General features: G+C 39.6%; 1 protein-coding gene across 2 annotated transcripts in view; it reads left to right on the top strand.

Moving 5' to 3' along the window:
• OLFM2 (olfactomedin 2) overlaps window positions 1–15,021 on the top strand; it is a 290,888-nt gene that overhangs the window by 241,082 nt on the left and 34,785 nt on the right. For both annotated transcript variants that reach the window (XM_063449181.1, XM_063449182.1), the window contains exons 4-5: window positions 6,344–6,563; window positions 13,805–13,911. In XM_063449181.1, coding sequence (XP_063305251.1) covers window positions 6,344–6,563; window positions 13,805–13,911 — 327 coding nt within the window. The remainder of the gene's footprint in view (window positions 1–6,343; window positions 6,564–13,804; window positions 13,912–15,021) is intronic.

The following is a 15,021-nucleotide window of genomic DNA, read 5'->3' as shown; positions in this document are numbered from 1 at the left end:
AAAAGCCACGGCTTCAGAATAGCTAATTGCCTTCCAAGGTAATTGTAATTATTCTATCAACTTACTCTCATTATTCATTCTAATTACCGTATATACTCGAGTATAAGACGAGTTTTTCAGCACATTTTTTGTGCTGAAAAACCCCCACTCGTCTTATACTCGAGTCAGTTGTCTGTATTATGGCAATTTACATTGCCATAATACAGACAAGGACCGGGGGCTGTCAGGAAGCTGTTACTTACCTTCACAGCAGCTCCTGTCAGCTCCCTTCTCTCTTCTCCGGTGCGTGCAGCTCCCAGGTCAGCTCCCTCTGCAACTCTCGCGAGAGCTGCGGGGTCAGAGCGTTGCCACGGGTTACCAAGAGTTGCAGAGGGAGCTGACCTGGGAGCTGCACGCACCGGAGAAGAGAGAAGGGAGCTGACAGGAGCTGCTGTGAAGGTAAGTAACAGCTTCCTGACAGCCCCCTCCTACAGCCCATCAACTGGACCACCAGGGAGTGAGAGCCCCCCTCCCTGGCCAGCTAACAAGCAGGGAGGGGGGACGAAAAAAATAAAAATATTAATAATAAAACAAATAATAATAATAAAAAAAATATTAAAATAATAACATAAAAAAATAATACAATTAATAATAAAAGAAAAAAAATAGTTACCTAAAAAAATAATAACATTAAAAAAAATATTAAAATAATAATTAATTAATAAAATGCCCACCCCCACCAATGCTCTGCACTCACACACACACACACACTGCACTCACACATACACACACTGCATTCATACACACACTGCACTGCATTCATTCTAAACACACTGCATTCATACACACTGCACTCATACATACACACTGCACTCATATACACACTGCACTCATATACACACACTGCACTGCATTCATTATACACGCACTCATACACACACTGCACTCATACACACACACACACTGCACTCATACACACACTGCATACACACTGCACTCATACACACACTGCACTGCATTCATTATATACAGACTGCATTCATACACACACTGCATTCATACACACACACACACACACTGCACTCACACACACTGCACTCACACACACTACACTCACACACACTGCACTCACACACACTGCACTCACACACACTGCACTCACACACACACTGCACTCACACACACACTGCACTCATACACACACACTGCACTCATACACACACTGCACTGAATTCATTATACACACACTGCACTCATACACACACACTGCACTCCATTCATTATATACACACTGCACTCATACACACACTGCATACACACACACTGCATACACACACTGCATTCATTATATACACACACTGTAAATAAATATTCAGTTAATATAATTTTTTTAGGATCTACCGTATATACTCGAGTATAAGCCGAGTTTTTCAGCCCATTTTTTGGGCTGAAAAACCCCAACTCGGCTTATACTCGAGTCAGAGTCTGTATTATGGCAATTTGCATTGCCATAATACAGACTGGGGGAGAGGGGGGCTGGCAGAGCTGTAACTTACCTTTCCTGCAGCTCCTGTCAGCTCTCTCCTCCTCCGCGCCGTCCGTTCAGCACCTCGGTCAGCTCCCAGTGCAAGTCTCGCGAGAGCCGCGGCTCTCGCGAGATTTACACTGGGAGCTGACAGAAGAGCAGAACGGACGGCGCGGAGGAGGAGAGAGCTGACAGGAGCTGCAGGAAAGGTAAGTTACAGCTCTGCCAGCCCCCCTCTCCCCCCCACTGAACTGCCACTGGACCACCAGGGAAGGAGAGCCCCCCTCCCTGCCATATATCAAGCAGGGAGGGGGGACGAAAAAAATATATAAATAAAATAATAAAAAAAAATTAATAATAAAAAAAAGGGGTATAAGGACCACTATGGGAGGGGGGGGGGTGGGTTAAGGACCACTATGGGAGGGAGGGGGGTATAAGGACCGCTATGGGAGGGAGGGGGGGTATAAGGACCACTATGGGAGGGAGGGGGTGGGTTAAGGACCACTATGGGAGGGAGGGGGGTATAAGGACCGCTATGGGAGGGAGGGGGGGTATAAGGACCACTATGGGAGGGAGGGGGGGGTAAGGACCACTATGGGAGGGAGGGGGGGTATAAGGACCACTATGGGAGGGAGGGGGGTATAAGGACCACTATGGGAGGGAGGGGGGTATAAGGACCACTATGGGAGGGAGGGGGGGGGGATAAGGACCACTATTGGAGGGAGGGGGGTATAAGGACCACTATGGGAGGGAGGGGGGGTATAAGGACCACTATGGGAGGGGGTGGGATAAGGACCACTATGGGAGGGAGGGGGGGTATAAGGACCATTATGGGAGGGAGGGGGGGGGGTATATGGACCACTATGGGAGGGATGGGGGGGGGATAAGGAACACTATGGGAGGGAGAAGGGGGATAAGGACCACTATGAGAGGGAGGGGGTGGGATAAGGACCACTATGGGAGGGGAGGGGGAAGTAAGGACCACTAGGGGAGGGGAGGGTAAGGACCACTAGGGGAGGGGTGAGTCAGGACCACTGGGGGGGGGGAGTGAAGGAACACGGGGTGGGGAGGTAAGGACCACTGAGGGAGGAGGAGGGGAAGTCAGGACATATGGGGGGGGGAGGGGGCGGCAAAAAATGTTTTGCCTACGGCGGCAAATATCCTTGCACCGGCCCTGCACACACTGCATTCACACACTGCATTCATGCACACACACACTGCATTCATGCACACACACACTGCATTCATGCACACACACGCTGCACTCATACACACACACATACGCACACACTGCATTCATTATACACACACTGTAAATAAATATTCAATTAATATATATTTTTTTAGGATCTAATTTTATTTAGAAATTTACCAGTAGCTGCTGCATTTCCCACCCTAGTCTTATACTCGAGTCAATAAGTTTTCCCAGTTTTTTGGGATAAAATTAGGGGCCTCGGCTTATATTCGGGTCGGCTTATACTCGAGTATATACGGTAATTTTATTTAGAAATGTACCAGTAGCTGCTGCATTTCCCACCCTAGTCTTATACTCGAGTCAATAAGTTTTCCCAGTTTTTTGGGGTAAAATTAGGGGCCTCGGCTTATATTCGGGTCGGCTTATACTCGAGTATATACGGTACTCATTCTCCATTTCACTCTCACCTTCCAATACTTCTACTTTTCCATGCTACCCTTCCTATTGTGTTTTTGTACCCCACCTCCTCTAGGTTGTAAGCTCCTTCAAGCAGGGTCCTCTTCAGCCTATTGTTCCTGTCAAATCTGTAACAGTTTGTCTCATTTGTTATGAAAGTCTCCTTAATAATATTGTAAAACTCCATGGAATTTGTTAGTACTATATATATGCCCATAATATTATTAATACAGCCTCTGTGTTGCTCCATGCTCCCTATTCGCAGTTGTGTCTCTCTTTTCCCATCCAAGTATATATTTTATATATTTGTTTCTATCAATCCATTTTTTGCAGTGGTGGGGTAGCAGACAATTTAACCCCTTCAGTGGAATGAAAATGAAAATAAGCAAAACATTGTGTATATCACACAGAGTGCGTTGGAAAGGTTAAGTGATATTAAAATGAAGGTCATTGCATTGAATGAGACTTCATTATGCATCTGTAAATCGAGCATCATAAGAGACCAAGGGGATCATTGTCACCGTGCTGATAGAAGCTGCACTGATGACACTGAAGTCTCAAGCCGTTGACTTCATAACACAAGGAAATGCGAATTTTCCTTTTATTATCCAGAACACTGCGCATTACAAGCAGTTAAGCTAATAGTATCATATACAATCATTTTATTGGCTTGTCTCTTTATACAATGTGTTGAGTCCCACCAAGCATCCTGAATTTGTAGTTGGAGTGAAATGAAAACATTTCCGTCCCAGAGTGTCTTTTCATTATTACAAGGCTCATTTTGGCATTTAAATTCTATTTAATCAGTTGTGCAAGACAGCACCGGAGTGGAAAAGTGGCAGAATAAATCAAAGCTTCGACGCATCATAAGTAAGACGTGTAATGGCATCAACAGAAAACTAGCTGAGAAAAAATCACACAATGCATGTGGAAGTCCCACTATGAGATAAATGAGAGAGGTGAGGAGCCCTGATGAGAACAGAAAAAATGGCCCAAAGAGCTTACACTCTGTGCAAAATAAAACAGATGCAGCACAGTCTGATAATTATATGCCTGGAGGTGCAAAAGACAGGACAATCTAAATTTAATACAGGGAGTGAAGTAACCGGTGGCCAAATAGGATCATATTATGTAGAGGAGACAATGGATGGCAAAGATGAACTTTAGCTAGGAAGTAGAACTTTGTAACACATGTGGCTTGAGATGGATCATTGGTTCCCAAACCTTTTTAAACCAAGGCACACTTATATGAAATTCCAAGGCACCCCTCCTTTTTACGTTCAGCAGCAGCTTTTATTTCATTTAAGTGTGCCTTGGTTTAAAATGTACTGAAACAGGGAGTGATAGTGACTGGTTCCTGATAGTGACTGGTTCCTGATAGTGACTGGTTCCTGATAGTGACTGGTTCCTGATAGTGACTGGTTCCTGATTTTGGACCCAGAGCCCTTCCATTATATTGTTCATCCCTTCTCTTCTCCCCCCATCTGGAACTTCTGCAGCAATTTTTCAGATTAACCCGTTAAGGACACATGACATGTGTGACATGTCATGATTCCCTTTTATTCCAGAAGTTTGGTCCTTAAGGGGTTAAGGTCTCCCCTTTTACCCACTGGAGTGGCAGGTATAACAAATAATAGTGCAAAGGAACAGGCATGTAACATCAATATTCAATAAAATATCACTTACCAAAATGGGAATCAAGAGAACATGGACAATAAAGTAAGATCACTCTGGCTGTTCTCAACATGATATGCACATGTATACAAATAATTTACACAGTGCAGATAATTGTGACAAGGGGCCTTCCACCAACAGATGGAACTCACACAGTGCCCCTACAAATGGCTACAGTGTTTGGGATGCCCTGGTTTTTACTGGTTGATAGTGTACACAATCCTGAGTCTCACACGCCTCTCTGTATGCCATCTAGTCTTTTCACAGCATCAAGTGATGAGGGATTGGGCTACTTGTGCTTGGCAACAAACAAAAAATGATGGGAGCATCCATGTGAAAGTAGAGGAAGTTTCTATTAATATATCTGTATAAATAAATAATTAGGCAATACCGCACTCTCAAAAAAGTGAAAAGAATGAAAATTCACAGAATACAAAATGTATGTATTTGTTGTTTAGACCCAAAAGGTGATATGTGCACCCTTATGTAACTAAAGTGTGCTTGTTAACACATTGTTCTATTGAGTGATGTCTGTGGGGTGGAAGGAAGGAAAGAACTGGTGGTCAGACCATCAAATTACTAATTGTTGTGGAGATGGCAAAGAGCTTGCTACCTATTACATTCAAGTAGATGTTCAAGTGAAACTCATGCTGCTCATTGAGCAGCAGTGAAAGGACAAGTTCACTGTTATATTCTATGGAGATCTGGTTGAAGGGAGAAGGGATAATTATCATAAATGATGTAGAGCAGGGGTGCCCAAAATTATGCTTTGCCATTCTAAATGAATTATAAAGACATGCAAAGCATCATGAGATGTGTGTAGTCCTACACCATTTGGGGATCTACCTATTGTGCACCCCTGATGTAGAGGGTTCAGGTCTGGATCTCAATCTGAGGACCAGTCACCCTTTCCAATTAACAGTAATATTCTATTTTCACAAGAATTAGACTGTTATAAAAGGTTATTAAAACCAATTAAGAAATTCACTTCTTATGTGCAAGCTGTTTGGAAACAGCTGTTTTCTTCCCATTACTATATAGCAAAGTTTTGTTTTCCTAACATATAACAAGAGGGCAAATGAAACACAATTGCTTTTTGCTCGTTTTTGTTTTGTTTCCATTTATACTTGTTAACATTTAAAGGTATAAAAAAAACATATGAGACTGTCTCAGTAGCATTAAGTGACAGAATACAACTAGATTAATTTAATTTCCAATTCCCTGACAAACATATCCAACACAAACCTAAATGTTTAAGTATAAATAGAGCTAAGGCCATGAAAGAAATAACATATTAGCTCTCATATGTGGTTGATTGTTGAATTTAATGCAAGCACAGATATTTTCATTTGAGATCAAAGATAAATCATGTTGCATAGCTTTCTGGTGTATTGAGTAACCAGGTGTTAAATTAGAGAGATGGCAGATCATATAAGTTGAGGTAGTGCTTCTATAACAGAGGACTACTCTCGTTATGTACTCTGACTCATCATGTCTCACTGTTGTCTTCACAGGAGCTAAAGGATAAAATGAAGCAGCTGTTACCACTAATCCCAGTCCTTGATCAATACAAATCAGACACCAAGATGATTGTCCAGCTTAAGGAAGAAGTGAGAAACCTATCCAATGTCCTTCTATTGATCCAAGAGGAAATGGGAGCTTATGACTATGAGGAACTTCAACAACGGGTTATGATCTTGGAGGCCAGGTTACATGCTTGTATGCAGAAACTAGGTATGTCTGTTGTCTACTCATTAAGCAATGCTAATTTCTTTACAGATACATTAGTAACATATTTAAAATGTCAATACTATTCATAATAAAAATGCATCCTACGCTCTTCCTATATTTTACCACCCATAAACAGTGTTAGATGGGATTTGTCTCAGAAGTCTCCATTTAAAGCATTATGGTAAACATTAGTCACATGTTTAATAGATGTTCTTCTGAATAACTCAACTAGAATGTACAAATTAATCATATTTAATTAAATGTAATAATTATAGTAATTATATATTTAATAAAAAATGCATTACAGATTTTGCTAGTAAAATGCATAGTTTCAGGTTAAATGCCTAATCTGAAGATGACCGACATTCATTGATCTATAAATGTAGGAAGCAATATGAGATTTTTCACTTATACTGGTTCAATTTTCTTACCTTTCAAATTTGGGAGGGTAAAAGGGGGTAGGCTAGTGATGTGATTCACTCCACCAAAAGGATCGCAGATCAGACTTGAAATATTTCCGGTCTGCACATGAATGCATGCCAGGCTGCCTGTCAATCAAGTAGGCCAGCACACCAAGTGCAGCCATGCATGGAGCATTGTTTCAGTGCTTTCTGTAGGGTCCTAATGACCTAAGCATATAGCATGCATTTCCAATGATGCTGGGGACACCAGAGAAAAAAACTTGGACAGCAAGCCAGAACCCAAAAATTGGGACTGTCCTGACAAAATCAGCAAAGTTCAGAATCTTGCTTTTGTGTAACTTATGAACAACATTTCTTTTCAATGAACAGTTATAACCATCACTTATGTTGTATTTAGTTCTGTATATCTCAAGTGTGCAACACAAACAAATGTTCACATACGTCTAATGCTGCAGGGTCTTCTATTTGACATACGAAAATCTGGAGGCAAACCCAGGTTTGAATCCTGGTCAGACCACCTTACCAATAAGTGTCCTTAGACAAGACACCTAACAATATATATATGCCTACCTCAAATCCTCATAGATTGTAAACTTCTTTGAGCAGGGTCTTCTTCACCTTCAAGTATCTAATTTCTATGATTGTTTTACACTGTGGAATATGTTAGCACTGTATAAATGCTAATATTGATATCAGTCAGACTTTTGCTGAAGAAGATTAGGACGGCAGTCTGAAAACAGCTGGACTGTGTGGAATGGACTCTCTTAGCAGAGTAAAGCATAAATGAAGATTCCAGCCCTATGTTTTTGCCATAGATTTATCAATGTGTTGAGTAGATCCTAATTACTTCAATATTATTAGAATAGTCTCACGTGCCATCTGCTCACAACAAAATAACAGTGCAAGTGTACAGCTATATTCTCTTAGTAGAGTATGGGTTGGTTTACATATAGGATTATTTAGTAAAGCGAGAATTGTTTTGAATTAATAGTTCAAAGTGAATTTTCAAAAATCAAATAGGTGAACTGAATTTATAGCTGATGTGGAGATATTTTTCATTTTGGTTATTTTGGCCTTATATTTAAAATGTAAATTCTTGTAAATTCATTAAACTGTTACCCTTATGGATGATTCATTCATTTAAGGGTACCAAATTAGGGAGCTGTTGTGTTTAGCAGATAGCTCCCTAGTTCGGTATCCTTAATTATGTCAATCCCACGAGATTAGTAAATTACCGAGCTGTCTACTAAACAACGTCTTAATTTGGTACCCTTAAATATGGCAATCCCACATAATGGTACCAATTTTATTTAGGGGGCTACCTATTAAGCTACTGAATAATCAACATTAAGAAAATATATTTTCCTAATTTTGATCTTTCACCTATTTAGTAGAAAGCTTCTCAGTTTGGTAATAGGACACCACTATATGGAGCTATCTACCAAAAACAGCTTCTTCACTAATTGATAATTTGAAATCCGACATAAGGGTACCAAATTGGGGACCAAAATTAAAAAAAAATAGGCTTTTATTAATATTCATCTTTCAGCCTTTTAGTAGATAGCTCCCTAATTTGTTATTCTTATGTTTGATTGCCATTTTTAAAGATATCAAAATAGCACAATCCCACATAAGGGTACCAAATCAGGGATCTACTAAAATGGTGATCTTTGCATTTAAATCTGCCAGATGGAAATATTAAACTGAAAATATTGGCTGAATTTCGATGAAAAAGCGACCGGAATTTGTGTAGGACATTTTTTTTTTTTTTAGCGCAGAACATAAGTTACATAAGTCTACTCTCTACTATAAAACAATCACACATTTATTAAGAATCCACACAAAGGCAAACTATATTGTCATTAAAACAGTGTTTTACAAAGAAACACAATTATCTTATATTACCCTATGATCATCTTGTTTATTTTGGGTAGTCCTAGCAGCTTCAACTGGCATTAACCCCAATTTCTATCCCATTTGTTCCAAGCCTCCAAAGTGCTAAACAATTGTCAGTTTAATAACCTAAAAATTGCTAACATGTATGAAACTAAGTTTGGCTCAGGACCAAGTCATGTTATGAACAATGCTGTGCTAACATCACCTCTTCATTACCTAAAGTATGTTTTTCTCATCCACTTTTTAACCACTGGGGAGGGGGGCAAAGATTAACAAACAGCTACAGTACATTATGGTGTTCTGAATAAAAATTAGTATTTTTATTAGTATAACAATCTTTTAACCTTTTACTTTCTAGTGCAGTGTGGGTGGTAACTTTGTGTATTTTTCATGTTGTGTGTTCTCACCAGTAATCATTTTATTTGTAATAAAAGGGACACCAAACTTTTGGAGGTGAAAATGTCTCTACTAAGTTATCTTTAATTATTTCTCAAACTCCTTGTTGAAGTAGTTTTTTTTTTTTTTTTTTTTTTTACTATCCAAGATTAGCTTTTGTCAAATTACAGTTCATGCCCTCAGTGTCTATCATAAATTAAAATCCATCTCCTCCTATAAGCATCTCTTATGCTTTCTACCAAGCCGTCTTTCAAATAAAAAGCTTGAATTATACCTCCTGAAGCCTTTTCTGTAGGCAATTCAAACTCGGAGAGACATCAAATATTAATATGTTAAAAGTAGATTATTTTTTTATGGTCTACCCAGCTGGAAATTAATCAGCCAGCTACAGTGAGGCCAGAGTTAATTAGTAGACAGAAAGTCTCAAAATATGATTGGGACATTGAGCTATTAAAATTGCTGCAATGATAATTTGGTTTATACACCAGTTTTTATTGTGACTTTTACTTCTCTTCTGTCTATCTGATGACCATGGGAGGGACAGAATAAATTCTACGTTGTCACTATAAATTAGAATGACATACTCTTGTTTCTTGGCATGTTCTACTTTATCTCATCCATCATTAACCAGAGCAAATTTACTTTTGTCGCATAACACCCACTAGTCTGTGTCACCTTGTGGTAAAGATAGACCTTCATGTGGCGGGAGAGAATGTCCCCATGCCCTGCAGGTATCTGCTACCTGTATCATCATCTAGTGGGAAGAACAACCTCAGTGTTCCCTGCAATTACAGTCTCCATTTTCTATGGTCCCCAAGTATCCATTGTCACTGTATGGTGGGGACAGACGCCATGACACTGGTGCCATAAATGTGTAGTGTGCATTGTTTTGAGAACATCTCCTAACAGAGTTCAGTAATATTATTTTTTTTATCTGGTCCCCTGCATTTAACTATGTGTTACTCTTTTTACATTTAACTTGTAACAGTCATAAATCTAAAGCCATTTGAATAGGCAGGCCGTATTTTTAATATTTGAATGTTTTGTGCATGTGGTCTCATTACACTTGACAGCACATCTATGAGTGACATAGATTAATTATACCTTAATGCCAAAGGCACATTTTCCCCTTGTCCAAGACGTCTGCAGAAGTTTGCCTAAAAGCATCAAATAGCAGCATTGATGTAGACTTCCCTGCAGAAAAAAATGTACTTTCTGCCTTTTTCCACTTAAACATCACTAATATGTTCATGGAAACATATACAAATGTACGTCTGTTTTGTTCTTGAGCATTGACTATTGTATCTGGAATATGTAATACATGAGGACATTTGTAAATTGTTATAGGTTTGGAGAACACATTGTGACAGATTTAAGCATCTAAATTTGCTTCCTCATAGAACTCCAGCAATTAAAGTGTACATATTACCCATCAAAGTTGTGGATGTTAAAGGAACACTCCAAGCACCATATCCACAACAGCTAGCTATAGTGGTTTTGGTGCCAGAGCTGCCCTGGCCCTTCCACCCCCAGTACAAGTACTCTAACCATTTTAGAATGGGTTTTGCTGGGTGGCACTCCCCACCTCCACTGCTTCTGAGAGAGCTGGAAGCCAAAAGTGATCAGCTCTATCATTAAACTAGCCATGCAGAACCTGACTCAGGAGAGCTTATGAAAACTCTTAAAGGATCACTCTAGTGCCAGGAAAACATACTCGTGCCCCCACCCTCAGGGTCCCACTCCCACCGGGCTCTGGAAAGGGGAAAGTGTTTAAAACTTACCTTTTTCCAGCGGTGGGCGAAGAGCTCTCCTCCTCCGATCCTCCTCTTCTCCTCCCCGTCGGCTGAATGCGCACACGCGGCACGAGCTGCGCGCGCATTCAGCCGGTCACATAGGAAAGCATTCATAATGCTTTCCTATGGACGCTTGCATGCTCTCACTGTGAAAATCACAGTGAGAATCACGCAAGCGCCTCTAGTGGCTGTCAATGAGACAGCCACTAGAGGAAATAGGGGAAGGCTTAACCCATTCACAAACATAGCAGTTTCTCTGAAACTGCTATGTTTATGAAAAAATGGGTTAATCCTAGAAGGACCTGGCACCCAGACCACTTCATTAAGCTGAAGTGGTCTGGGTGCCTAGAGTGGTCCTTTAACCCCTTAAGGACACATGACATGTGTGATATGTCATGATTCCCTTTTATTCCAGAAGTTTGGTCCTTAAGGGGTTAAGCAGGAGGCTCTAGCTCTCTGTAGTAAGTAGTAGAGACAAGAAGCAGACCATTCTAGAATATTTTGATTACTTATAAAGGGAGACAGGGGAACCAGGGTACTGCTGGCATCATAACTTCCACAGCATACCACAGTAGTTCTTAAAATGCTCCTTTGTAGGGACTCTATAGACTCCCAGACCACTTCATCTCATGGTCTGGGTGGAGTGTCCCTCTCCCCTTAACCCTACAATGTTTTCATTGCAGGGTTAAAACTGCATCTGGTCACTGGCTCCCAGACAGCCACTTAAGGCACTTCCTGCAGTTTCACAGAGTTTACCTTTGTGCATAAAGACATCCAGCCTCTTGCAAATGCCCAATTAATAATAATAATAATAATAATAACAAAGTATTTAACCAGGAAAGGTACATTCAGATTACTTTGGTTTCCAATGCTTTCCTATGGGGAAGGCCTGATGTGTGAGTTTGCCATGAATGCACATTAAGTTCCCCTAGTTTTTAACCCTTTTCATGGCGGTGGAGGGTGGTGTGGCAGAGTGACACTGTAGTTTTAGGAACACAGCTTTGTATTTCTAAGACTAAAGTTCGGTATGCAGATAGAATGTGTTTATAAATACAGTAGGGCTGTTTATAAATGAATAGATTAAGTGAAGATAGTTTATACATACTCCTAGATTGGTATTTTTTTTACCTGTATAGCAACAGCTTACAAAATGACTCCAAATGTTTGACATACATTTGGTTAGCATAACGCATAGGTCAACTTGTATTCACTCTACAGTGATTTCTTATCATTTTTCCATAACAGGTGTAATATAAACATATGAAAGTGGGGGGGATACAATAAATTCATTCTGCGTTGGGTCAAACAACCATATGGAATGCATTTCCATGCCCTCTCATATCCGAAGTGTTTCAAGCTGCCGGAATCTAACCACCTCTAGCAATTAAATGCCTGGATTTAAACATCTGAAAGAAAAAGGTTCTCAAAACACCCAATCGTATTAAACCAGGTTACCCAACGAGCACTTGCAGTTATTGAACTTCAAATCCAATAATGCTTTGCCAGCCTGGCAAAACATCCATGACCATGTTTTTCTACGGCAGCTGGAAGATTGCTATTTGGTTACACTTGGAATAAATAACTCAATATAAAATGATCAAGTTAAAATTCTAATTATTATTATTATTATTATTATTATCATTATTAACAACAATGACAAGCTGTAGAAGTATTTCAGATATTTTTAGATAGCATATTGTCAGAGCTAAAGTGAGAATTCAAAAAGGGTTATTTACTAATGTGAGAATTCAGAGCAAATTCAAGGCGAATTTCAAATTGAAGTCTAAAATAGCTGAATTGAAAAGATTCTCAATCAGTCAACTATATTTGCAGTTTGGCTATTTATTGAAACTATTTTGGGGCCTCCAGTCCTGTTTCCCTAAGCAATCACCCAATATTGAACTAATTAGAAGTCTTGTCAGCGCGGCTTCATGCCACGCCTCCAAGCCCTGTGGGTATAAGAGCCAGGAATCTCACTCCCGACTCTCATACCATAACATTCTGTGATGTCATGAGTGCATGCGTTGTGCCGTCATTGTCACCCATTGAATACAATGATTCTCTATGGAAGAATCATAGCTGCGCATGCGCCTACGTTTCCCAGAGCTCTATGAAGAGCATTGAATTGACCGGTATGCCTCCAGGATGACGCAACCCAAGGAGGAGATTGCTGCAGCTCCCAAGGAGACTTGGCGCTTGAGAAAATGGGGATTTTTTTTATATATATATATATATATATATATATATATATTTTACACAATAATATGTTTAATAATAATACTTATTGATAAGAGGCATTAGGAATACAAATATGTATCCCTAACGCCACAGTGTTCCTTTAATATACTGTAGATATAACATTTTGATGTATATTGAAATCCTGTTCTATTGGTGCACAATGAAAATAGTAATTATTCATATCTTCAGCATAAAAAAATGCCATTATATTTACACAGAGAATGGTTCCATACAAAGTGCTGTCTTTTTTTTTTCTTCAAATACATGATCTGATATAAATCTATTATTAATAACTCACTATACATTGTGTAATAATTTAAGCCAAAAATAGCTGATAGATGAAAAATTCCCCAGCCTAAATTTTTTTCCTATCTCAGCTTTATTTGGCCATTTAATCAACTTTTTTGAGTTCAGTGATGAATTCACCACAATTCATGGTTTTGTGAATAAACTCCTGTGGAGAAATTTTATTTCATGGTGGGTCTCCTTTTTGTTACAGGTTGTGGAAAACTCACAGGCGTCAGTAATCCAATCACAATACGTGCCTCGGGTTCAAGGTTTGGGTCGTGGATGACAGATACTATGGCCCCGAGTGCAGATAACAGGGTAAGTAGACTAACAGATGGAATGATGAGACAGAGTTAACGACCTGATGTACAAAATGTCCAGCCATTGAGGAATGAATCTGACATCATTGTTACAGGAAAACCTATCATTTAGTTAGAGCAGTAGGATGTAAAAAGCCCAACACAATTATATGGCGGGACATCAATGAGAAGATGCAGAGAAGCCCAAGATTGATACATTGGATGAACATAAATCACTCTACAATGGACATAAAGAGGAAAAGCTTAATGTAGTATTATTGGGAAATATAGGATACAAAGACGTTTGACAGGGTGGAAAATTTTAATCTTTTGGATCTCTTTATCGGCGGGTAGCAAAAAATTTAAAAATAGATGTGCTATACCTTGTGTTAGAAGTAATTCTGCCAGGAGTAGAGATGCCAAAATACTTGAAGATGACAATTTTTTGTTTGCTCAGTGTGTTAATCATTATGTTTTTCTGCAACGCCTACATATACTGGCTTAAGGCAAAAAAAATAAAATAAAAAGACACAAAAAAAAACCTGTTAACTTAGCCCTGCCAGCCAGCAGAACAGATGGAACCTGAAGCTTCCATTGACTCAAGCATTAAATACCAAAACATAGCAACCCTGCACCGACAAAGCCAATGCTTTACTTTACCACATCACCACCTTCACCACATCAGCTATAGACCAACGAGGGTCACTGAATTCTAGGTAGCTGGAGCAGAATAACTTTGTAATTGGAGGAAAGAATTAATTAGCCCGTGTGTTATACTTTCTATATATAACACTGCTTATCTTTCTGTCAGAGTTCCCCAAAAAAATACTGCATGTGACACCTTTATCGCCAATCAATAGTTTCAATAATATTGAACTAAAACTTGTGTCAAAAACAGAGAATATAAGAACTAATGGGCAAAAGTTCAGAGAAACCTCATTAGTTTGCCCTTTCATTAAGTCCCTGATCGGTCTCAGGTTTTTACTCACTTGTGACATTACAGATAGAACCTGTTTATTTGCTTATCAGACTAATCCCACTTATAAGAGTAGTCCAGATCCAAAATTCTGGCAAGCACCTTCTGAAGGAGAGATACCAATCATAGACGATCATTTCGGCCTTCTTTGGG

Source organism: Pelobates fuscus, chromosome 3, assembly GCF_036172605.1.
Source record: "Pelobates fuscus isolate aPelFus1 chromosome 3, aPelFus1.pri, whole genome shotgun sequence".
NCBI classification, from domain to species: Eukaryota; Metazoa; Chordata; class Amphibia; order Anura; family Pelobatidae; genus Pelobates; species Pelobates fuscus.
This window is presented reverse-complemented; position numbering and strand designations above follow the sequence as displayed.